At 47.3% G+C, this 23,704-nt stretch overlaps 1 protein-coding gene across 2 annotated transcripts in view; it reads left to right on the forward strand.

Annotated features, from left to right (window-relative positions):
- Positions 1 to 23,704, forward strand: part of PHIP (pleckstrin homology domain interacting protein) — a 944,985-nt gene that overhangs the window by 132,474 nt on the left and 788,807 nt on the right. For both annotated transcript variants that reach the window (XM_029595577.1, XM_029595576.1), the window contains exon 9: positions 13,012 to 13,082. In XM_029595577.1, the coding sequence (XP_029451437.1) occupies positions 13,012 to 13,082 (71 nt within the window). The remainder of the gene's footprint in view (positions 1 to 13,011; positions 13,083 to 23,704) is intronic.

Here is a 23,704-nt window from a genome sequence, read left to right on the forward strand (position 1 = left end):
TTCCTCCCCAGCACTATCTAAAATCCTATCTAGGTGATGCGTGAGGTCTGCTATCTTCGCACCAGGTAGACATGTTACCAGACGATTCTCACACTCACCAGCCACCCAGCTGTCTATATTCCTAATAATCGAATCACCAACTATGATGGCCAACCTAACCCTTCCCTCCTGGGTAGTTGCCCTGGAAGACGCATCCTCTGTGCAAGAGGACAATGCACCACCTGACTGTAGGTACTTGCACAGGATTATTTCCTGCTGCACCAGCTTGATGCTCTCCAATCATGAGACCATCTTCCTCCAAGGCAGCACTAGGGCTGCCAGTCTGAAGTTGGGACCCTGCTACTATGTCCCTGAAGGTCTCATCTATATATACCTGTCTGCTTCAGCTCCTCCAGGTCTGCCAATCTAGTGTCCAAAGATCAGACTTGTTCTCTGAGAGATAGGAGTTACTTGTATCGAATGCACACGTACAACTTCTCGCTGGCGGGTAAAAAAGCATACATGTGACGCACTAACTTGTTTATTAGCTGCTTTACCTTCTAAAAAAAACCCCAAATACTATTTAAAATCAAACACTGATTTCAGTTTATAAACACTATTTAAAAAACAAACACGAATTAATATACCCCAATAGTTTACTTCTCCCCAATACTTTTAAAAAATTTGCCAAGCAGAACTTACTGATTCCTTTCAGCCACCAGCAAGGTGAACCTCTCTTCTCCGTGCTCCCACTGGATTAGACTAGATCTGCAAGGCTGCGACATGGATTTCTCACCACGTTTTTGCCTCTCACTACTTTCTGGATAGGGATGGCCGACGCGATTGCTGCGTCAGCCAGTTTGTCCTCCAGAATCTCTTTCAGCTGTAAAACCCAACTCTTCCTACCTATGACCCTTATTTTGTGTTCAGGCTATTTCCCTCTTTTATCAATAGAACCACTGTTGTGCCTGTTGGCATGCATTAAGTGTTTGGTCTTTCTGTCTTCAGGGATAGTCTGTAGCTAGGTATTATCCATGTGTGAGGACTACCATCCTCCTTGTTTTAGGAGAAAGCAGAGTTGCTTACCTGTAACAGGTGTTCTCCTAGGACAGCAAGATGTTAGTCCTCAAGAAACCCACCTGCCATCCTGCGGAGTTGGATTTCGTTATGTTTTATTTTTTATTAATTCTATGTTACAAAACTGAAGAGGGGACCCTGCATGGATAGTGGCATGCTGGGCATGCTCAGTATACCAGTCAGTTTTTAGAAACTTTAACATGTTTTCCATGCTGGGCTCCATCTGATGATATCATTCGTCTGAGGACTAACATCATGCTGTCCTAGGAGAACACTTGTTACAGATAGGCAACTCTGCTTTATTCTGGCAGCAGGAGTGGCACTTAATGCATCCCCTTTCTGTGTCACATGGGGATTAGTCTCGGCATCCACCTCCTGCAGCCAGATTCTCTCCCTCCTTCATGGTTCATATCAGCTACCTGATTTGTGCTGGAGGGAGAGAATTAGGTGACGGGAGGAATGGGTTAGAAATAGTTTGCCACCGTCCCACCAGAGTTTGAGAGATTGGAGGACCTGGAAGGCAGGCAGGAAGAGGAGAAGCAGTCTTCAAGTTGGGGAAAAGAGGATGGGAACTGAAGAGGTGAGGTGTAAGAGAGAATGGAAATGTGAGGAAGATAGAGGAGTACCACGGGGAAGATGGCTAGGAGAGTGGGAGTTCGAGATGAGGTGTGGAGCAAGGGAGACTGAGGAAGTGTATAAAGAGGAGGCAGCAAAACACTGCATGGAGCGGCAGTAGCCACAGAGGCATTCAAGGAGCGGGATGCCAGTGGCCAGTGGTTGGTGTTCCACCTTTACGGAGCGGAAGGATGGAGGCCTGCCATCTCCATATTAAAAAAAAACAAAACAAAAAAAAAACCGGGGTGGGCAAGAGTATGTATAATTAACGAAGAGTTCATAAGCTATTGGTACTACCAATTATTAGGCATATTCAATATTTGTTGATAGATAATGTGGCTTTCAATGCATACTTCACTTTCAATACATATCCAGCATTGCTCTCTGCTTCAACGGCAGGGGAGAAGTAAAACTAATAGTACATGCATATCCAGCATAGCTCTCTGCTACAATGGCAGGGGAGAAGAAAAACAACCAATAAGGGCTGAATAACATAGTCTGGGTAAAACAAATAAGCATGGGTGTAGCTTGCTTATTGCGGCGGTTACTACCCCTAACTAATCAAGCTTGATATTTCACTTGGATGCAGCTCCATCAATGCTCTCTGCATTAATGGTGGGTGTGAAAGGGAAATAGAACCAAAGGTTACTAGGAGCCAAGAGAAACAGATAAGTATGAGAAAAAAAGAAGTGTGAGGCTTGCTGGGCAGACTGGATGGGTCGATTGGTCTTCTTCTGCCATCATTTCTATGTTTCTATGATTATTTGGCAATGGGGGAGAGAGGACTTGTGGGGCAGGAAAGCGAGTGAGGAATCAGAGTGCAGGGGCGGGAGAGTTGGAGAATTATAGATTGGTATGGAAGTGGGGATATTGGGAACTTGGATTGGGTTGGAGGAGAGCCGGACTAGGGGTTTGATTGGGGACTTGAGAGGGCAGAATTTCAGGGGTGGAGAGGAAAGTGAGGATTGGAAAGGGGATTTGAGTGGGGAGTGAGAGGACAGGTTGGGGATGTGAGATGGGGTAAAATGTCACACACAGGCAGGCTAGAAGGCGTTCTTAGGACTTCGTTTTCAGCCACTGTGGGATGGGTTCTGTGGTAGCCTGGATTGCTTCTTGGCCACCGTGGGCTGGGCTGCACAGTAGCTTAGGCTACTTTGACCAAGCTGGATTCCTTTTCCACTGTTAGTATTTTGTTGGGGGGTGGGGGGGATTATGAATGTGAAGGCACATCTGCTGCAATCCTCCCTCTTCTGGGGTGGAAGTTGTAAAATTAGAACTTTTGCCCACAAGTTGGCTATTGAAAGGGGAGAGGATCGCAGTGGTCACCAAGCAGAAATGGTCTATGGTAGAGGCTGGATTTTTCTCAAGAGCCGCCATTTGTGTTCCAATGAGTTACATGCGACTTGTGAGATGCTGGTTGGCTACCCCTGTTGCAGAGTGTGTTTTTCTTTCTGTTGCAATGGAATTGGGTAATACAAGGAATAATATAGCTTGAATTGACTCCAATATTCCACGGCTTCACTTTGGGATGAAAATAAAATATGAAACTCTGTCCCCTCAGAAATAAAATGGTAAATTTTTAAACTGCACTATATATAACAAACATCTCTGTCTTTTTAAACTGTCCATATGGTGACAAAGACCATATATACTTTTTACTCACTTCATTGTTTGTTGCCCCAGATACATACTTATATTGTGAGCCTTCTGGGGACAGGGAAAATACCTAATATACCTGAATATGATCCATCTTGAGCTACTAATGGAAAGGTGTGAGCTAAAGACAAAATAAACTGTGGGATTTGCACCAATTCTCAAAGTGAATGTGTAGTTTCACTTTGACAGTTGCTGCAGGTACATCATATATGTGGTCAGCTGCACTTTTCTGCAGGTACAATTTTGTTGGAAGAGTACAGGTGTAGAGTTGAAAATACCTTCTATGTGTATATTTCCTCTTCGACGTAAACATGACCTTAGGAATGCCACCTCTCAATGCAGCTAATTTATCCACATTGATGGTGGGCGATTTTCAGAAACCAGATTAACTGGCGTGAAATGTTTTGAAAATTGTTGTCCCCAAAAGACAAGTTGGCAAAAGTGAAACTGGCTGAACCAAACTCTTGCTAAGATGGAGTTACTATATTTGGGATATCTTCCGGGAAGTGAATAAAAACTGAATATTGAGGTGGGGGATTAGCTACTTGTGAGCAGGAGCAAAGAGGAATGAAGCCTGATAATGGAAAGTGGAGGTGGGCTCTGTTTCTTGCTTGCTCTTAATATCGTTATTTGTGTCCTTGTGAATATCTACTAGATAAAGGAGCCCTGACCGAGCCGCAAATGCGCAGTAGAGAGCAGCTCTACCGCGCATGCGTGGGTGAGCACGTCGGTCAGAGCTTGCCTGTTAACAAAAATGGCGCTGGGAGGACCAGTAGCTGCGGCATGTCCGAGGGAGGCCCCCCCCCCCCGAGATCTTCTGTGTGCGCCATCCGAAAGGGTTGTGAATGAGCTGGGAGGGGAGGTGATTGAGAGAGGGGGAGTGACTGAGGGGAGGGAGGAGAGAGTGAGGTGAGAGGGGGTGGGAGGGAGAATAGGGGTGGGGAGGGGAGGTGGAAAGGAGAATGAGGGGGAGGGAGAGGGAAGGGGAGGGAGAATGAGGGGGAAGGAAATGGACCGAAAATTATTTTTAATGTAGCCAGTTGTTAACTGGCTTAACGGCTAGTTTGTTTATAAAATGTATAGCCTGCCAATTCACAGATCTCAGCAGGTTACAAGAAATATACACAGTATTAAAAGAAACATAACTTAGTACAACATTGAGATGTAACATTTAAACAGAATAAAAACATACACAAGGTATATGGTGGCTTATTGTCAACCACATGTATCACAGTGGCCAAGCATGGAAGTGACCCAAAGGGTAAATTAGACTGGAAATGCAAAAGAAAACAGATGTGATTTCAGAAGTTTCTGAAGCGCAGTAAATCATTTTTTGCCTTAAGGAAATCTGGAAAGTTTGTTCCATTGTTTATCCCAGGACAAGCAGGATGCTAGTCCTCACATATGGGTGACATCGGTAATGGAGCCCTATGTACGGAAAAACTTCTTTAAAAGTTTCCATGAAACTTTTGAATGGCACCGGAGTGCCTACTGAGCATGCCCAGCATGCCATGATATTTCCTGCCACAGGGGTCTCCCTTCAGTCTTCTTTTTTCCGCGAAGCCGTTAGCATCGCGGGTTTAATTGGAGTCCTGAGGTGATTTTCACCTATTTCAAATTTTCGGAAAAAATTACTTCCACCGCAGGGGTTTCCCACAGTATCACCAGCGGTAACTTTTTCCGTTGTCGGTTTCCGGCTGGGACCGATATTTTTTGGGTTTCGCCGTCGACGGCTGTCCGGCGCCATGGCCTCCGGCTTTAAAAAATGCCCAAATTGTGTGAGGACAATGTCGATCACCGACCCTCACTTTGAATGTGTTCTTTGCTTAGGCAAAGATCACAATATCCAAACATGTAAATCATGTGTGGAAATGGCTACTAAAGGTCGTCATCTTCGGGCTGAAAAGATGGAGCAGTTATTCAATATTCAATTGCTTCCAAGGCCTTCGACCTCAGCGCAATCTTCTCCATCCGCTTCAGTCCGTCAACTAATGCTGAAGCAGAAACGTCCGGAGGCGGGAGATGCCTCAACGCCATCCCCTTCGGTTTCATCAAAAGCATCGACCTCGGGGAGCGAAAAGCAAAAAGAAAAACACCGCCACCGGCATCGAAGACGCCAGGTAACGATGACCGAGGATCCATCGTCAGGCACGGCCTCGCCTGCAAAGAAACCCCGGACGGGGACTGAGGCTCCGAGGCCTAGTGATCCAGGGCGATCCCCACCGATATCGGTGCCGGGCTCCGTACCTCCTCAGGGCTCTGAGGAGGTATCGGCATCGCCAACACCGCCTCCCTCCATAGCTGCTCTGTTATCACCAGCTGTGAGAGTGGAACTTGACTCTTTTATTCGTCAAGCGGTGCAACAGGCTCTGCGCGATGCGATTCCGCCTCAGCCATCGACACCTCCATTGATGCCGATTCCATCACCGAGGGATCCAGCACCATCGATGCCGCAGACACCGACGAGGCCACGGGAACCGGTCCCGATGCCTACTCCGGTACATTCACCAGTGCCACAGGTACCTCCACCGATACCTTCACCGGTGCCACCAGTACCTACACCAGTGCCCACACAGATACCACCGATGCCAGCACCGGTGCCCAAAGAAGATGTCTCCATGCTACATCCAGTTTTTACTAAACTGGACACACTCCTGGACATCCTCACTAATAAATTACCAGGGGAACCGATTCCAGGCCCATCTGGAGTGCCAAGACCCCCAAGGCCTCGTTCTCTTGTCTTACCACCACAACCTAAGGAGCCAGTCACTCACCACACACCACGTGAGATGCCTGTGGACACCAGTTCTGATTATTCTTTGGATGAAGAAATATTTTCAGAGCCTTCTCCACCTGATGACCACAGGAAGTCGCCTCCTGAAGACCTCTCCTTCACAAATTTTGTTAAAGAGATGGCTGAAACCATCCCCTTTCCCATTCAAACAGAGGTGGATGCACGTCAAAAGACCTTGGAGGTCCTCCAGTTTGTGGACCCTCCCAAGGAAATGCTGGCAGTCCCTGTCCATGAAGTTTTCCAGGAGCTGCAATATAGGATTTGGGAGCATCCAGGATCGGTGTCAGCAGTAAACAAGAGAGCAGAGGCAACGTACCTAGTGCAACCTATCCCAGGGTTCCAGAAAACACAGTTGCCTCACCAATCAGTGGTCGTCGAATCCGCCCAGAAGAAGGCGAAAAGACAAAAGTCCCACTCCTCTGTACCACCTGGGAAAGAGAGTAAGTTTCTGGACAACCTGGGAAGAAAGATTTATCAAGGTTCAATGCTGGTCTCAAAGATATCATCTTATCAACTATATATGAACCAGTACCAAAGGAACCTTTGGAAGCAGGTTCAAGAACTCTCTCTCTCTCTTCCTGAACAATATCAGGAATCCTTACAGGATATCATTCATAAAGGCCTCGAATCAGGTAAACATGAGGTCCGAGCCACCTATGACTGTTTCGAGACTGCTGCACGACTATCAGCATCTGGTATTGCTGCAAGAAGTTGGGCATGGCTCAAGGCCTCTGATTTACGCCCAGAGGTCCAAGAACATTTAGCAGATCTGCCTTGCTTGGGGGATAACCTTTTTGGAGAGAAGATAAAAGAAGCTGTGGCAACCCTGAAGGACCACACTGAAACATTAAAACAGTTATCTTCTCAACCACAAGAGACTCAGCCTTCTACAAGGAAGTTTCCAAGGCGTGACACTCGACGGCCTTATTATCGCCCACGTCGTTATTACCCCCCAGCAAGTAGGCCCAGAACTGGCCGGCCATCTCAACGCCAGCAGCCTAGACAAAGGCCTGCAAGAGCTCAACCACCTCCACAAACTGCCACATCATCTGGTTTTTGAAAAGCCCCAGAGAGCAGCAGCCAGATCAACCCATTCCCAAATACACCAGTAGGAGGTCGAATAAAATACTTCCACAGCAATTGGACCTCCATCACCACCGACCAGTGGGTGTTATCCATCACAACTCACGGTTACAGATTGGATTTCCTTACTGTCCCAAAAGAAAACCCACCACTTCCATCTTGGACAGTAAATCAACATTCCATAATTCTTCTTCTTCTTATTCCCTTGTACAGGTCCTTGGTGAGGCCTCACCTGGAGTACTGTGTTCAGTTCTGGAGACCGTATCTACAAAAAGACAAGATGGAAGCGGTACAGAGAAGGGCGACCAGGAAGATGGAGGATCTTCATCGCATGACGTATGAGGAGAGATTGAAGAATCTAAATATGTACACCCTGGAGGAAAGGAGGAGCAGAGGTGATATGATACAGACTTTCAGATACGTGAAAGGTTTTAATGATCCAAAGACAATGACAAACCTGTTCCGTAGGAAAAAAATCAGCAGAACCAGGGGTCACGATTTGAAGCTCCAGGGAGGAAGATTCAGAACCAATGTCAGGAAGTATTTCTTCACGGAGAGGGTGGTGGACGCCTGGAATGCCCTTCCGGAGGATGTGGTGAAGACCAGAACTGTGAAGGACTTCAAAGGGGCGTGGGATAAACACTGTGGATCCATAAAGTCAAGAGGCCGCCAATGAAGAGTGGGTGACTCGCCAGAATGACGGCTACTGCCTGGATTCAATACCCTTATTCAATAAACATAGACATGCTTACTGTGACTCCAACATCGCTCTAAGCTTCAACAGCAAGAGGAAATGTGGAAAAATGGATTTACACTCACAAAGAGGGGAGTAGCTGGCTTGTTACGGCGGTTACTACCCCAAACCAAATAAGCCTGATGCTCCACCTTCAATGCATATACAGCATAGTTCTCTGCTTCAACGGCAGGGGAGAAGAAAAAAGGGTTCGCACTCACAAAGCGGGGAGTAGCTGGCTTGTTACGGCGGTTACTACCCCAAACCAAAGCTCTCCCATGCCGTTGAAGCTCTCTGCTTCAACGGCATGGGAGAAGACTGATACTACACGCATTTCCAGCATAGCTCCCTGCTTCAACAGCAGGGGAGAAGAAAAACAACCAATAAGGACTGTATAAAATAGTATGGGTAAAACAAATAAGCATGGGTGTAGCTTGCTTATTGCGGCGGTTACTACCCCTAACTAATCAAGCTAGATATTTCAAGGGTGGGGGTGGAAGGGAAATAGAACCAAGAGCTAAGAGAAACAGATAAGTAAGAGAGAAAAAATGTGTGAAGCTTGCTGGGCAGACTGGATGGGCCGTTTGGTCTTCTTCTGCCGTCATTTCTATGTTTCTATGTTTCAAACAGAATTATCCACCCTTCTGACGGCCAGGGCCATAGAACCAGTTCCTGGACCTCAAAAGGGCAGAGGATTCTACTCCAGATATTTCCTCATTCCAAAGAAAACAGGAGGCCTTCGTCCCATTCTAGACCTCAGACAACTCAACAAATTTCTCAAAAAAGAAAAATTCAGGATGGTGTCCCTAGGCACCATTCTACCTCTTCTTCAAAGGGGAGATTGGCTCTGCTCTCTGGATCTTCAAGATGCATACGCTCACATCCCCATCTTTCCTCCTCATCGCCAATACCTGCGCTTTCGGGTACTGGATCAGCACTTTCAATACAGAGTGCTGCCATTCGGCCTTGCATCAGCACCACGAGTATTCACAAAGTGCATGGCTGCAGCGGCACACCTCCACAAGCAAAGAGTGCACGTGTTCCCTTATCTGGATGATTGGCTCATCAAAAGTCAATCAAAAGAAGGAGCTCTCACTTCTCTCAAGCTCACCATCCAAGTGCTTCACTCCTTGGGATTTCTCATCAACTACCAGAAATCCCATCTGTCACCAACTCATCTTATACAGTTCATAGGTGCAGAACTGAACACTGCGATAGCAACAGCTTTTCTTCCAAGAGACCGTGCTCAAACACTTGTCCTCTTGACTCATACTCTGCGAAACCAACTTCAAGTAACAGCTCACCAGTGCCTCATTCTTCTAGGGCACATGGCTTCCACAGTTCATGTAACTCCCATGGCCAGATTGACCATGCGACTACTGCAATGGACACTCAAAGCTCAGTGGATACAAGCCACTCAACCAATGTCCACTCCTATTCACATAACACCAGAGCTCAGATCTGCATTCCTCTGGTGGCATCAATGAACAACCTGCTCAGAGGCCTTCCTTTCCAGCAACCAGTTCCACAAGTGACTTTGACTACAAATGCAACCACCTTAGGGTGGGGAGCACACATTGGTCATCTAAAGACACAGGGCAAGTGGACACAGCTCGAAGCCTCTTTTCAAATAAACTTCCTGGAGCTTCGAGCTATACGCTATGCGCTACATGCGTTCAAGGACTGCCTATCACACAAGACTGTTCTGATCCAAACGGACAACAAAGTAGCCATGTGGTACATCAACAAACAAGGGGGGACAGGTTCCTACCTCATTTGTCAAGAAGCAGCACAGATTTGGGACTGGGCCCTGACACACTCAATTCTTCTATGGGCCACTTACCTAGCAGGCATCCACAACGTAGTAGCAGATCGCCTCAGTCATCAGTTCCAACCGCACGCATGGTCTTTGGATCCAGCAATAGCATCCAAGATCTTCCAACGCTGGGGTCAACCGACGATAGATCTCTTTGCATCCCAGCTCAACTACAAAGTGAACAATTACTGCTCTCTACTCCATCAACAGAGCAGTCTACCAAGGGATGCATTTGCTCGCCGTTGGAATTCAGGCCTGTTATACGCGTATCCACCGATACCACTCATAACCAAAACACTAGTGAAGCTACAACAGGACAAGGGGACCATGATACTCATAGCCCCATATTGGCCTCGACAAGTATGGTTACCCACACTGCTAGATCTCTGTCAGGGATCCAATTCGCCTGGGAGTAGCTCCCAATCTCATAACTCAGGAACAGGGTCAGTTGCGCCATCCCAACCTTCAATCCCTGTCCCTGACAGCATGGATGTTGAAAGCTTGATCTTACAGCCTCTCAACCTTCCATCCGCTATATCTCAAGTACTTATAGCTGCACGTAAACCTTCCACTAGAAAGAATTATTCCTACAAATGGAAACTGTTTACTCTGTGGTGCACTCAGAAAGATTTAGATCCTTTCACTTGCCCCACTACCTCGCTTCTAGATTACCTTTACCATCTCTCAGACTCTGGTCTTAAGACGTCATCTGTAAGGGTACACTTAAGTGCAATCTCAGCTTACCATAACAAGCTGGAAGATGCACCTATCTCCACACAGCCTCTCGTCAGTAAATTCATGAGAAGCCTCACTCACATTAAACCTCCAGTTCATTCCCCAAGCACATTATGGGACCTGAACGTAGTATTAGCCAGGCTTATGTGTTCTCCATTTGAACCCATAAATACCTGTGACTTTAAATACCTTACTTGGAAAACGGTATTTCTCATAGCCATTACATCAGCTAGGAGGGTCAGCGAACTACAAGCTCTAGTCACATACGAACCTTTTACAAAGTTCCTACATGACAGAGTAGTACTCCGTTCACATCCAAAATTCCTTCCAAAGGTTGTCACGGAATTTCACTTGAATCAATCAATAGTTTTACCAACATTCTTTCCTAGGCCTCATTCCCATCAGGGTGAAAGAGCCTTACACACTTTGGACTGTAAGCGTGCGTTGTCCTTCTATTTAAACCGCACTACAGCCCAAAGAAAATCCAGTCAGCTGTTTGTATCCTATGATCCAAACAAACCAGGTAAATCAGTGGGTAAGCATACTCTGTCCAACTGGCTAGCAGATTGCATACAGTTCTGTTATGAGAAAGCAGGCCTTACTCTTCAAGGGCAAGTAAAAGCACACTCAGTCAGAGCGATGTCAACCTCAGTAGCACACCTTCGCTCTGTACCTATTATAGATATTTGCAAAGCAGCAACATGGAGTTCTCTTCACACCTTTGCAGCTCACTACTGTTTAGACAAAGAGGGAAGACAAGATTCAGCCTATGGACAATCCGTCTTAAAGAACTTGTTTCCAGTTTAATCCCAACTCCTTCTACATCCAACCTGCTGTGATCTTCGGCTGATTCATTTCATCAACAATACCTCACTGTTGCTTCACCGCAAAATGACTCAGCCTCTAGCTTGCTAATCACCCATATGAGAGGACTAGCATCCTGCTTGTCCTGGGATAAAGCAAAATTGCTTACCTTGTAATAGGTGTTATCCCAGGACAGCAGGATGTAGTCCTCACGAAACCCACCCGCCACCCCGCGGAGTTGGGTCCGATACGTTTTATTATTTTATTTTTGGCTAACGCTTATTGCTACAAAACAAGACTGAAGGGAGACCCCTGTGGCAGGGAATATCATGGCATGCTGGGCATGCTCAGTGGGCACTCTGGTGCCATTCAAAAGTTTCATGGAAACTTTTAAAGAAGTTTTTCCGTACATAGGGCTCCATTACCGATGTCACCCATATGTGAGGACTACATCCTGCTGTCCTGGGATAACACCTATTACAAGGTAAGCAATTTTGCTTTATAGCTTGCAACACTAATCATATTAAACATATAGTCATGACATTGAGCAATCTGAAGAACATAAGAAGTTGTCATACTGGGCCAGCCCGAGGGTCCATCAAGCCCAGTATACTGTTTCCAACAGTGGCCAATCCAGGTTACAAGTACCTGGCAGGTATGCAAATGTTATAGATCTCATGCTACTAATGCCAGTAATAGCAGTGGATCTTTTTAAAATCAGGGACAACCAGGAGACCTTTTGATGTGACTCGTAAGGCACAGGTGGGGCAGTAGATGACAGGTTTGGGAAAACCACAAGGTGTAAGGCCTTTATTAGACTTAAATACTGTCACATTTTAAATCTGATGCCCTAGTTTATGGGCAACCAGTGAAGCAGTGCTAGAGTTGGAGATGTGCACATATAGAGGAGTCCCATAGACTAAACAGGCTGCAGAGCTCTGGATGGATTATAATATGTTTTGAATATTTTGAACCACAAAATCTGCCCAACCACAATCAATGTATTCCAGAGACAATTAAGTCACACAAGCACAGCTCAAAATAATCTACTGGTATATAATTCAACCACTTCAATATAGCCACATTCAATACATAAATGTGTATAGCATATTATTATATGTAGGACCCACACTTCACGAGTTTGTATTTCAATCAAACTCAAAACTAGTAATAGTATCTTTGCTTTATTTTCATCAAGTAGTTGAACATTTTGAAAATATGCTGAATATCCCCTTTTATGATGGTAAAACCCAATATTTGACCACTATTTGCCTTGTAGAAGCCAGTTCCATCAGTGAGAATAGATCCATTTGAAAGTTCTTTAAGTCTAGGGCCACACTGTCTCTGAGCACCATAATCAGTTATGGGCATGTATATTTGTGATGGTAAGTGTAAAATTAAGTTTTAAGGTTTAAAATTAAGTATAGAACAAATTATCTTCTGCATTCTTTTTTCCCTAACAAATAGTACTGGATAGTATGCTCATTTGTGAGAATAAGGAGGAATTTGCAGTGTTAATGAGAACCCCCACAAACTTTTGAACAGCTCTTCTACAGATTAGAGTTTCCATAGAATCCAATGAGGCATAATAACATAAGATTGTTTATAGATTGCAGCTATTTGTTACCTTGTGCTTTATTGTATCCCTTTGCTTGTTTTGAAAACCTGTTTCTATAAGTCCTGCAGAGATGGATTTTATTTTATTTTTTGCCTTTTTAGTCCGAGGCCAACAAAATATACAGAACGCCCTCGGCCTGGAGTTCAAATGATCTGCTCTTCTTTCAGTGCTGGTAGGTCTTTTTGCTTTTAGTTGGCTGTGGAGACTTGTAATCTGACATTTTCAGGATTGTAGAAGACTGCTTTACGTCTAATGTTAGTGATTACAATATGAATTATTTTATCTTGAAGTTTGGATAAGAGTCCTGAAAGTAGATATTCTGTGCAAAGGAGGCAATTTTCTACCTTGGGAAAATATGTGCATGACATGAAAATCATTTGCAGATTTGTGAGCATATGTTGTATGCACTGAATATATTTTTGCCAAGTGGTGTCAGTTGTCTAGTTAAAGTTAAAATTGCAAGCTTAATATTTAAAAATATATATCCCAAACAAACCACACAAAGCAGTTTGTCAAATATGTGACCAAAAAATAGAGGTTAAGGTTATTGAAGTCTGCATTTTCTCCGAGGACAAGCAGGATGGTAGTTCTCAAACATGGGTGATATCAGATAGCACCTGATGCAGAAACCTCACTGAGTATGCCCAGCATGCCCTATACCTCGTGCCAACTTGGGGTCCTTCTTCAGTCCTCTTCCCCCCCCCCCCCCTGCAGAGTTGGGAGCCTTGAGTTTTGATTGAGCTCTAAAAACTTGGCTTTTGCCTTGTGGAAGACTGTTTTTCCACAGTTTTTTGCGATCTTTTCTTAATGTCCGTTGCTGGGTCCCTCTTGGTGCCTCCTCTTAGTGTCCCCTAGTCAGTGTTTTTGGTGTTTCAGATAAGTTTCTTTTCGTGGTCTATGCCCGCCGCTATCATTCTGCCTTTTCCCCTTTGGTTCTGCCCATAATGGCTATGTCCGGTTTTCACCAATGCTCCCGGTGCCCTAGGACCATGTTGATCACCGATCCTCATGAAGTTTGCACCCTCTGCCTGGAGCATCGCATGATGTCCGGGGTTGCTGCTTGTGTGCCTAGATGCTACCAAAGGGATGGCTGCTTCATCTCGACAAGATGCATCGGCATTGAAGGACCTCAGAGCTGCACCAATGGAGACCACGCGCCGTAGACATCGGTGGTTCCGTCTATGTCTCTAGTGGATAGGGGCGCTGAAGACCAACGGTGTTGATCTCCTCCGGTCCAAGAATGATGGGTTTGTCACCCTCTGCACCAGGGAAGGACTGGGCCGAGCATCAAGGGAAGCATAGGAAGCATTGGCACTAGTCCCCGTCGATGCACGGTGCCGGGCACAGGGATGCATCAGCTTTTGCCGTGATGCCCCCGAAGCAACCCTGTGGAGAGGAGCGACCATCTTCCATCGATGCTTAGTGTCCATGATGGTCTCCACTGATCCTGGTGCCAGTTGCTGATCCCCCTCGTGAATCCAAGGAAGATCTGGTCACCCCATCTTCCTCCCAGTCTGTGTTCGCATCGGCAATGTTCAGGAAGGAGCTGGAGCATAGAGTCCAGCTGGTGGTGTGGGTGCTCAGGGCTTCGGCCCCTTGGCACCAATGGCACCTGAGCCGGTGCTGCCCATCCTCGTACTGCTTCTGGAAAAGCTCAGTGTGCTCATCCTTGTGTTACTGTCCCAGCTGGTGTGAGTTCCCGGGACGGCACTGGTACTCGGGGCACCGAGGCCTCCCCCTACCAGTACGGTGGTTGTCGCCAGTTCCTCTGAGGGAGAAGCTCTGCTGAGGTTGGCGGAGACACCAAGGCCTGTAGTTTCTTGTCCAGTTCCATCGGAGCTTGCATCTCTGGATGTAGACCAAGCATGTAGGGCCCCATCCCTTGTGATATACAGTGAGGATGACGGTCCTTGTGACCCCTGGGAGGATGATCAAACTGAGTCTTCCTCTGAGGACTCAGTTAGTCTCCTGTCGGACTCTTCTCCTCCATGTGAGTGAAGGAAGTCTCCACCTGAGTACTTTACCTTCACAGGGCTTGTGAGAGTGCTGGTGGAGGCCATCCCATTCCTGCTGAGGAAGATGCCAGGCACAAAATGCTTGAGATCCTCCAGTTCATGAAGACTCCTAAAGAGATTGTGTTGATCCCGGTGCATGAGATCCTTAAGGAGCTGTTGCTGAGGATTTGGGAACACCCCCCTCTCAGTGCTTCCCGTTAGTAAGTAGATGGACAAGGGTGTACCTCATCCAGAAGGCTGCCGGATTCGATGAGCATTAGCTGCCTCCCTAGTCAGTGGTGGACAAATCTCCCCTCGAGGGCAAAGAGCTCTGAGACCCATTCCTCGGTGCCCCCCAGGGAAGGACCACAGAGCGATGGACACTCTCTTGTAAGGAATGTGTTCCAAGGCTTCATGCTTATTGCCTGCATCACTGCCTACCAGCTCTACATGAGCCGATACGGAACATCTGGAAACTGGTGAAAGAGGTGGCTGAGCAGCTGCCTCAACAGCAGCAAGACACCCTCTTATAGTTGGTGCACAAGGGTCTGGAATTCTGTAAACATGAGGTCCGTGTGACCTACGATGTTTTCAAGATGGCATTGAGGGTCTCTGCAGTGGGAGTTGGCGCCCGCAGAGTGGTATAGCTGCAGGCCTCGGATCTCTGACCAGAGATAAGGGAACAACTCAGTGACATGCCATGTCCTTGGTCAGAATCCTTTCAGAGAGAGGGTGAGGGATGCTGTGGCCCAACTCCAGGACCATCAACAAAACCCTCCAACAAATCTCTGCCAGTACTCCAGACCCATTCTCCTCCTCCAGGAAGCCATCGGGGCCAGGGTTAAGGACATCTTTCACACAAGGAAGTACTATCCTCTGCCTCTTTGATCCCATCAACACCATCAGAGCTCCCATAGCTGTCCCAGGCAGCAGAGAGCTCCCAAGCCCCAGCCAGCTCCTCAGTCAACTCCGGGGATGAGGTTTTGACTGGGCCGTAGGGTGCGATAACCAATTGCCCATACCCGAGACATACTCCAGTCGGAGGCAGGCTGTGGTTCTTGCGAATCAGTGGCCCAATGCTGGGCATGCGCAGTGTGCCTATTCAAAGTTTCTGGAAACTTTGTTTTCTGCATCTGGGCTCCATTTGATGTCACCCATGTGTGAGGACTAACATCCTGCTATCCTCGGAGAACACTTGTTCTCACAGGACAAGCAGGATGGTAGTCCTCGCATATGGGTGACATCATCAGGATGGAGCCCAATCACGGAACACTTTTGTCAGTTTCTAGAACTTTGACTGGCACCACTGAGCATGCCCAGCATGCCACCAACCCTGCATCCAGCAGGGGTCCCCCTTCAGTCTTTTTTTTTTTTGCCCGTGCAGCTTTAGCCACACAGTGAGGAGCTCTCACACATTCCTGTCAGGAATTTTTCTTCAGGAATTAGTTTAAAAATTTGCAAAGGTTTTCACCCCATCCGGGGTCCCCCTCTTCACCGTCGATAACCGCGACCGTACGGTAAGTTTAACCTCTTTTTTTCGGTTGGTTCCTGTCGGTTACCAGTTGTAGGCCTGACTGGCACCAACCGCGCATGGCCTGAATTTTCAATGGCAACAATGGCGACGGTTTTTTTTGGTGCCCTGACTGTCCTAGGACAATGTCTATATCAGACCCTCACCAGGTTTGTGTGCTTTGTCTGGGTCCTACCCACGATGTGGACACGTACCAACTGTGCCCAAATGCTGTGCCTAAGGGACGTCGGGCTAGGTTAGAGAAAATGGCTTTATTTCATACAAAGCAGCGACCGCCGTCTCAAGCCTCCATGTCAACACCGTCACCAGCCAAGTCACGTCATTGATCAGACACCGATGACTCTAGGTTGACGTTGAAGACTTCAGCATCTATGTTCTCGTGCTGGCCACGGGTAAAGCCGAGCATCGAGAGAAGCATCAGCATAGGCATCGAAAATCCGCGTCATCTGAGCCAGGTGCACCGGTGGCCTTGTCTTCAAAGTCCACCGAGCCACCGAAGAAAAAGGCTCATGCAGAGGAGCTCCAAGCTCCTCTGAGCCGGGTACATCGAGGCGTTTCCCAGCTTTCTGTGGGCGTGGCAGCCGAGACTCCACATGGACCGGTGGACCCTCCGGCGACGCCATCCAAGCCTCCTACTCTGGAACTGGTATTAACCACACCAGCGTTTCGTGAGGAATTGAACCAGATGGTTCAAGAGGCAGTGGTACAAGCCCTTCATGGACTTCCAACACCACCAACGCCGATGCTGCTTCCAGTGATGCCACAGATGCTTGCTCCAATCCTTGCTATCGGCACCGGGAAAAACACCGATACCGCTCGGTCCATCGATACCCATCCATCCTCGGATGAGGAGGGTCCTTTGATGCCGGTCCCTGTTCCAGGGCCTTCTGGAGCATTTTCACCGAGGCGTCCAGAGGTCACAGACTCCTTCGGTGCCCCTTTGCCGATGCCAGCCCCAATGCCACCGGTGCCGACACAGATACCTTCGGTGCCCCGACCTCCAGCCGGAGAAGGTCCGTTGCTGCCATCTGGGCCACGGTTGGATGCTGGGGATCAACCTTACCAACCTTGGTCCGAGGAGTCTTCAGATTCACAGGTCACTTGTGATATCCCGTCTGAACCTTCTCCACCTGAAAAAGACACAGATCCCCACCAGAAGACCTCTCCTTCATAAATTTTATTAAGGAAATATCGGAGGCTATACCATTTGCCCTTCAAACTGAAGAAGACTCCAGACACAAGATGCTGGAAGTCCTTCAGTTCGTCGATGCACCTAAAGAAATAATGTCCATCCTGGTTCATGACGTACTGCTTGATCTTCTGCAGCGCAACTGGGAGCACCCAGGTACAGACCCACCGATCAATCCTAAGACTGATGCTACCTATTTGGTCCAGTTGGCACCTGGCTTCCAAAAAGCTCAGTTGTCCCATCATTCAGTGGTGGTAGAATCTGCCCAGAAGAAGACCAGAAGACCACGGCCTAATTCTTCCGCACCTCCGGGGAAGGAGCAGAAATTCCTTGATGCTTTTGGGTGTAGAGTTTTTTTCATGGCTCCATGTTAATCTCTCGTATTGCGGCCTATCAACTTTATATGAAGCAATACAACAGATCTATTCAAGCAGTTGCAGGAGTTTTCTGATTCCCTCCCGGTCCAGTTCCAAGACCAACCTAATTACTTTATAAAAAAGGACCAAAGAAACAAAGAGGTAGGCAATCTAAAAAAGCCGTTAGGAAAACAAAAAGGGTAGATGCCTGGGTCTTTTTCAATTCTTTATTGGAGTAGAGATGTGTTTACAATATACTGCCCGACTCAGGCAGAGTTTTTCAGCTTTCACAGCTGCTGCCTCAGGGGCTTGAACACTCTTTGGATTAAAAAAAAAAATTTTTTTTTTTGGACTCCAAAATTTTTTTTGAAAAGCAAGAGTAGCGACTTAACCTCTTGTGCAGTAGAAGGTACAATGAGATGATCCATTTTATCAAGTCTTAATCGGATTCGATCACTACTGCGGATCACCTACAAATAACAGTGAGTTAAGAGGTTTAATCCACATCAAAAATTTTTTTTGAAGTCCAAAAAAAAATAAAATAATTTTTTGAATCCAAAGAGTGTTCAAGCCCCTGAGGCAGCAGCTGTGAAACTTGGCCTGCGTCGGGCAATATATTGTAAACATGCCTCTACTCCAATAAAGAATTGAGAAAGACCCAGGCATCTACCCTTTTTGTTTACCTAACGGCTTTATAAAAAAGGGCCTTGATGCTGGTAAGCATGAGATAAGGTCCGCTTATGACATCTTTGACATGGCTTCCAGGATAGCAGCAGCTGGAATAAGTGCAAGGAGGTGGCATGGCTAAAATCCTTGGATCTGTGCCTGGAAGTACAGGACCACTTAGCAGACCTCCCCTGCGCGGGGGACAATCTGTTTGGCAAGAAGATCCAGGAAACTGTCGCACAACTCAAAGATTGCAATGAGACGCTGCGACAGCTTTCGGCTGTGCACGCGATTTCTCCACCTCTTCTAAACAGCTGTTCAGAAGAGAGGCAAAAAGATCCACTTACAATGTGCAAATATACTTCCCTCCACCAGCTCGGTCTTGTCCATCTAGACCCTATCAAAAGCCTCCACCTCGGCAGCCCAGGCCTCAGAAGACACAGCCACCTGCGCAACCTGGCCCTGCCTCAGGGTTTTGACTCCTCGCTAGAGAGTGATTGTTGCCTTCCACCTCTGCCATCTCTGCCAGTTGGTGGCCAGCTTTGCCACTTCACCACCATGTGTGGCACAAGGTCACCACAGATCAGTGGGTCTGGTCGGTCATAGCTCAAGGTTACCATCTCCATTCCATCGGACTCTCCACCTTGGCCGTGGTGGAGCTCCACTGACCACTCTCAACTCCTACAGGAGGAAATAGCTTCCCTCCTACATGCCATCGCCATAGAACAAGTACCTCCTTTATAAAGGGGACAGGGCTTCTACTCCTGCTATTTGTTAATACCAAAAAAGATGGGAGGCATTCGCCCGATATTAGACCTTCATGCCCTAAACAAGCATCTTCGAAAGGAAAAGTTCAAAATGTCCCTCTTCCTCAACAGGGAGATTGGCTTTGCTCTCTAGATCTAAAAGACATGTACATGCACATAGCAATTACCTTGTCTCACAGAAAATATCTCCAGTTCCTCGTCAGAAACCAGCACTTCCAGTACCAAGTGCTTCCGTTCGGCCTGGCATTGGCCCCTCGTGTCTTCACGAAGTGCCTGGCAGTAGAAGCCGCATACTTAAGGCGACTGGGTACTCACGTCTAGCCTTATCTAGATGACTGGTTACTGAGGGCTCAGCCTGTGGAGGCGGTTCTTCAATCCCTCCATCTCACCTTGCGACTACTACTGTCCTTGGGATTTCTAGTCAATTATCAAAAATCCAATCTGACTCTGTCCCAATCCCTCTCCTTCATTGGAGTGGATCTCGACACTATCCAAGCAAAAGCTTTTCTTCCCAGGGACTGAGCTCATACACTTGCAGTGCTTGCACACACTGCACAGTCTCGCCGAACCACGACTGCTTCTCATGTTCTCGTCTAGTTGGGCCACATGGCGTCCTCGGTGCATGTTACACCGACGGCTCGACTTGCCATGCGAGTAACACAGTGGACATTAAAATCCCAGTGGTCTCAGGCCCACCATCCAATGTCCAACATTGTCCATGTCCTCAGGCAGTTTCGTCTCTCACTGGCTTGGTGGATCGAAGAGTCCAACCTGCTCAGAGGGCTACCTTTCCAAGCTCCAGAATGACAGATAATTCTGACAACAGATGCTTCCACTCTAGGTTGGGGAGCACATGTCAACAACCTGTAAACTCAGGGGAACCTGGTCTGCAGCAGAAGCACAACATCTGATACGTTTTCTGGAGCTCAGGGCGATCAGATATGCCCTTCTAGCCTTCAAAGATTATTTATCCAACAAGGCAATCCTAATCCAAACAGACAATCAAGTAGCGATGTGGTGCATCAACAAGCAGGGTGGAACCGGCTCCTACCTGCTGTGTCAGGAAGTAGCGCAAATCTGGGCTTCAGATCTCTCTCATTCCATGCTACTGAAAGCAACCTACCTGGAGGGCGTGGACAATTTTCTAGCGGACAATCCGTCACACATTTCATCCCCACGAGTGGTCCCTGAACCACACGGCGGTGGAGAACATATTCCAGAAGTGGGGGTATCAGAGTATAGACCTCTTTGCATTGATTCACAACCACAAAGTGGAGAACTTCTGCTCTCTACATCACAGCCACAGAACTCCACCAAGGGACGCCTTCGCCCTCTCTTGGGCAACAGGTCTCCTGTATGCCTACCCCCCACTTCCACTCATCAGCAAGACTCTCGTGAAGCTACGCCGGGACAAGGGCCTCATGATTCTCATAGCCCTCTACTGGTCGCGTCAGGTGTGGTTTTCCATCCTTTGCGACCTCTGTTGGTCAACAAATTTGCCTAGGCATGGATCCGTCTCTGATATCTCAGAACAACGGACAACTGCGCCATCCCAACCTCCAGGCCTTGTCACTGACAGCTTGGATGTTGAAAGGCTAATCTTACGGCCTCTCGGGCTCTGTATCCCAGGTCCTGGTAGCATCACGAAAGTCTTCTATTAGAAGATCTTATCATTCTAAATGGAAGCTGTTTTCATTATGGTGCACTTCAAAGGAGTTAGATCCCTTTACCTGCCCCACAATGAAGTTTCTAGACTACCTCTGGCACCTCTCGGAGTCGGGTCTACAAACTTCCTCCATTAGAGTACATGTCAGTGTGGTGGCTGCCTTCCATAAGGGTACAGGGGATGTCTCTATTTCGACACAACCCTTAGTAGTGCGCTTTATGAAGCCCCCTCTCTGTCCCCCGGCCACTGCTTGGGACCTTAATGTGGTATTAGCGCGACTCATGAAACCTCTGTTTGAGCCTCTGCACTCCTGCGAGTTACGACATCTCACTTGGAAGGTGCTCTTTCTTCTTGCTTTGACGTCCGCTCACAGGATCAGTGAGCTACAGGCGCTGATTACTTACCCCCCTTACACAAAATTCCTTCATGATCAGGTGGTCTTTCACACTCATCCTAAATTTTTACCAAAAGTAGTCTGAGTAGTCTCAGTTCCATTTGTTGCGCCCCTTAGTGTCGCCCATTAGTGTTCCTGCTACTTCACTTCTTTCTTCCCCCCTTTTCTTCCCTTTGTAGCGGCCCCTTTGAACATGCTCACCATCCCCCGCATATATCGCCCCTCCCACAGGCAACCCCATACCCTTTTCCCTCCGCCCCCTTGCTCAGCGCAAATCACTGCTACCAATAATGATTTCACCACAATCTCTCCTAAAAAAAAAAAAAAAAAAGCTCCAATACTTCATGATCTACTTACTGATTCCAGCCCTGATATCTGCGCCATCACAGAGTCATGGCTTAAAAGCACTGACCATGTTTTCATAAACCAGCTGCCCACGCATGCCTATGACATTTTTTCCATCCCAAGACCTAAAAAAAAAAAGAGGTGGTGGCCGCCTCCTTGCCACTAAAAAAACACCTAAAACTCAAACTACTAAACATCAATGCCCCCCATAAATTTGAAATTGGCCTTCTTAAATCCAAAGAATTACAAATCTGCCTCATATACGTCCCCCCCCCCCCCCCCCCAGCCTACTGGAACACGACCCATCCCCACTCATTGAATTTATATCTGACAATCTCATTATCCCAGGACAAGCAGGATGCTAGTCCTCACATATGGGTGACATCACTGAACGGAGCCCAGGCGGGAAAACTTTCTGTCAAAGTTTCTAGAAACTTTTGACTGGCCCAGTGAGGCCACTGAGCATGCCCAGCATGCTATGATATTCTCTGCCACAGGTGTCTCTCTTCAGTCTTCGTTTTTCCGCGCTGCAGTTAGCATCGCAGGTCCGGAGCCGTTGAGTGTTTTCTCAACTTTTTCTCTCGACTTAATAGTCTTAAATTTGATATTCTCTCTCACAAAAAATCTCTCGGGTTCTTTCCTTACCGGTTGGTAAGTAACCCAGTCTCAAATTTTCTGTTTCGGGGAGTAAAGAATTTTCTCCTCAGTCGAATCGACGGCCGTCGATCGCTACAAAAATGTCAACAGGTTTCAAAAAATGCCCTGTTTGTGCCAGAAAAATGTCACTTACAGACCCACACACCGAATGTGTGTTGTGTCTGGGTGAAAAACATGATGTACAAAATTGTCCACAATGTGCGGAGATGACGCCAAAAACCCGGAAAACCAGGCTCGAAAAAATGGAACATTTATTCAGCCTGCAACTCATACCTTCTCCGTCGCAGTCATCGAAGTCGTCTCCGGCTGGAGCGACTAAGCGCATAGTACTTAAAAAAAAACCTCGCCTGGGACCGTCGGGGGATCATTCGTCCCCTTCATCGTCCTCGACGTCGACAAAATCGACAGAAAAATCGAAGTCGAAACATCGACACCGGCATCGAAGCCCCTCGTTGTCTGACTCTGCTACCCAGGAAGCCTCGACAGCGAAGCGGGCTAAACATCAGGACACATCGGAGTTTTCAACGCCTTCGCCTACCTCGACTCCATTGCCGGCGACAGATCCAACACAAGGTACATCTCAGGAACTTGTGCTTCAGCCTACGCCACCGCCCTCAACCGCTCTGTGCGGCTGGAATTGTCAGATTTAATCCGACAAGCGATCTCTCAGGCTCTGAAGGATCAATTTTCAGTACCGACTTCTCTGTTGATGCCGATGCATACCACATCGATGCCGGTGGTAACACCGATGCCGGGGTCATTCTTGACTCCGGTACAGAGGGAATCGACGTCGACACCAAAGATTATTACATCATCGACGTCGATATATTCTCAAATCCCATCTCTTTCATCGATACCGATGACATCGATGGTACCGCCGTTGACAGTATCGACACCGGGAAGACCACCCTCGACAACGACATCGAGGCCACCTATCCATTTCATCGATACCAACAGTACCAGATGATAGTGACCCTCAGGAGTTAGCACTTTTTCAACGTCTTCTACAAAAATACCAAAAAGTCATCGACACAACTCCTCAGAAAACCACAGAAAACATCCCTTCAATGATTTCCATCGATGAACCTTTACCTGGACCATCGGGTGTTTCCACAAATTTAAGAAAAACCCCAAGAACTCCCTATCAAGAACCAGATGAAGAAGATTCTTGGGATGATCAAAGGTCAAACACCTCTTCTGAGGAGTTCATGTCCGAACCCTCACCTCCT

This window comes from Rhinatrema bivittatum, chromosome 3 (genome assembly GCF_901001135.1).
Source record: "Rhinatrema bivittatum chromosome 3, aRhiBiv1.1, whole genome shotgun sequence".
Lineage (NCBI taxonomy): Eukaryota > Metazoa > Chordata > Amphibia > Gymnophiona > Rhinatrematidae > Rhinatrema > Rhinatrema bivittatum.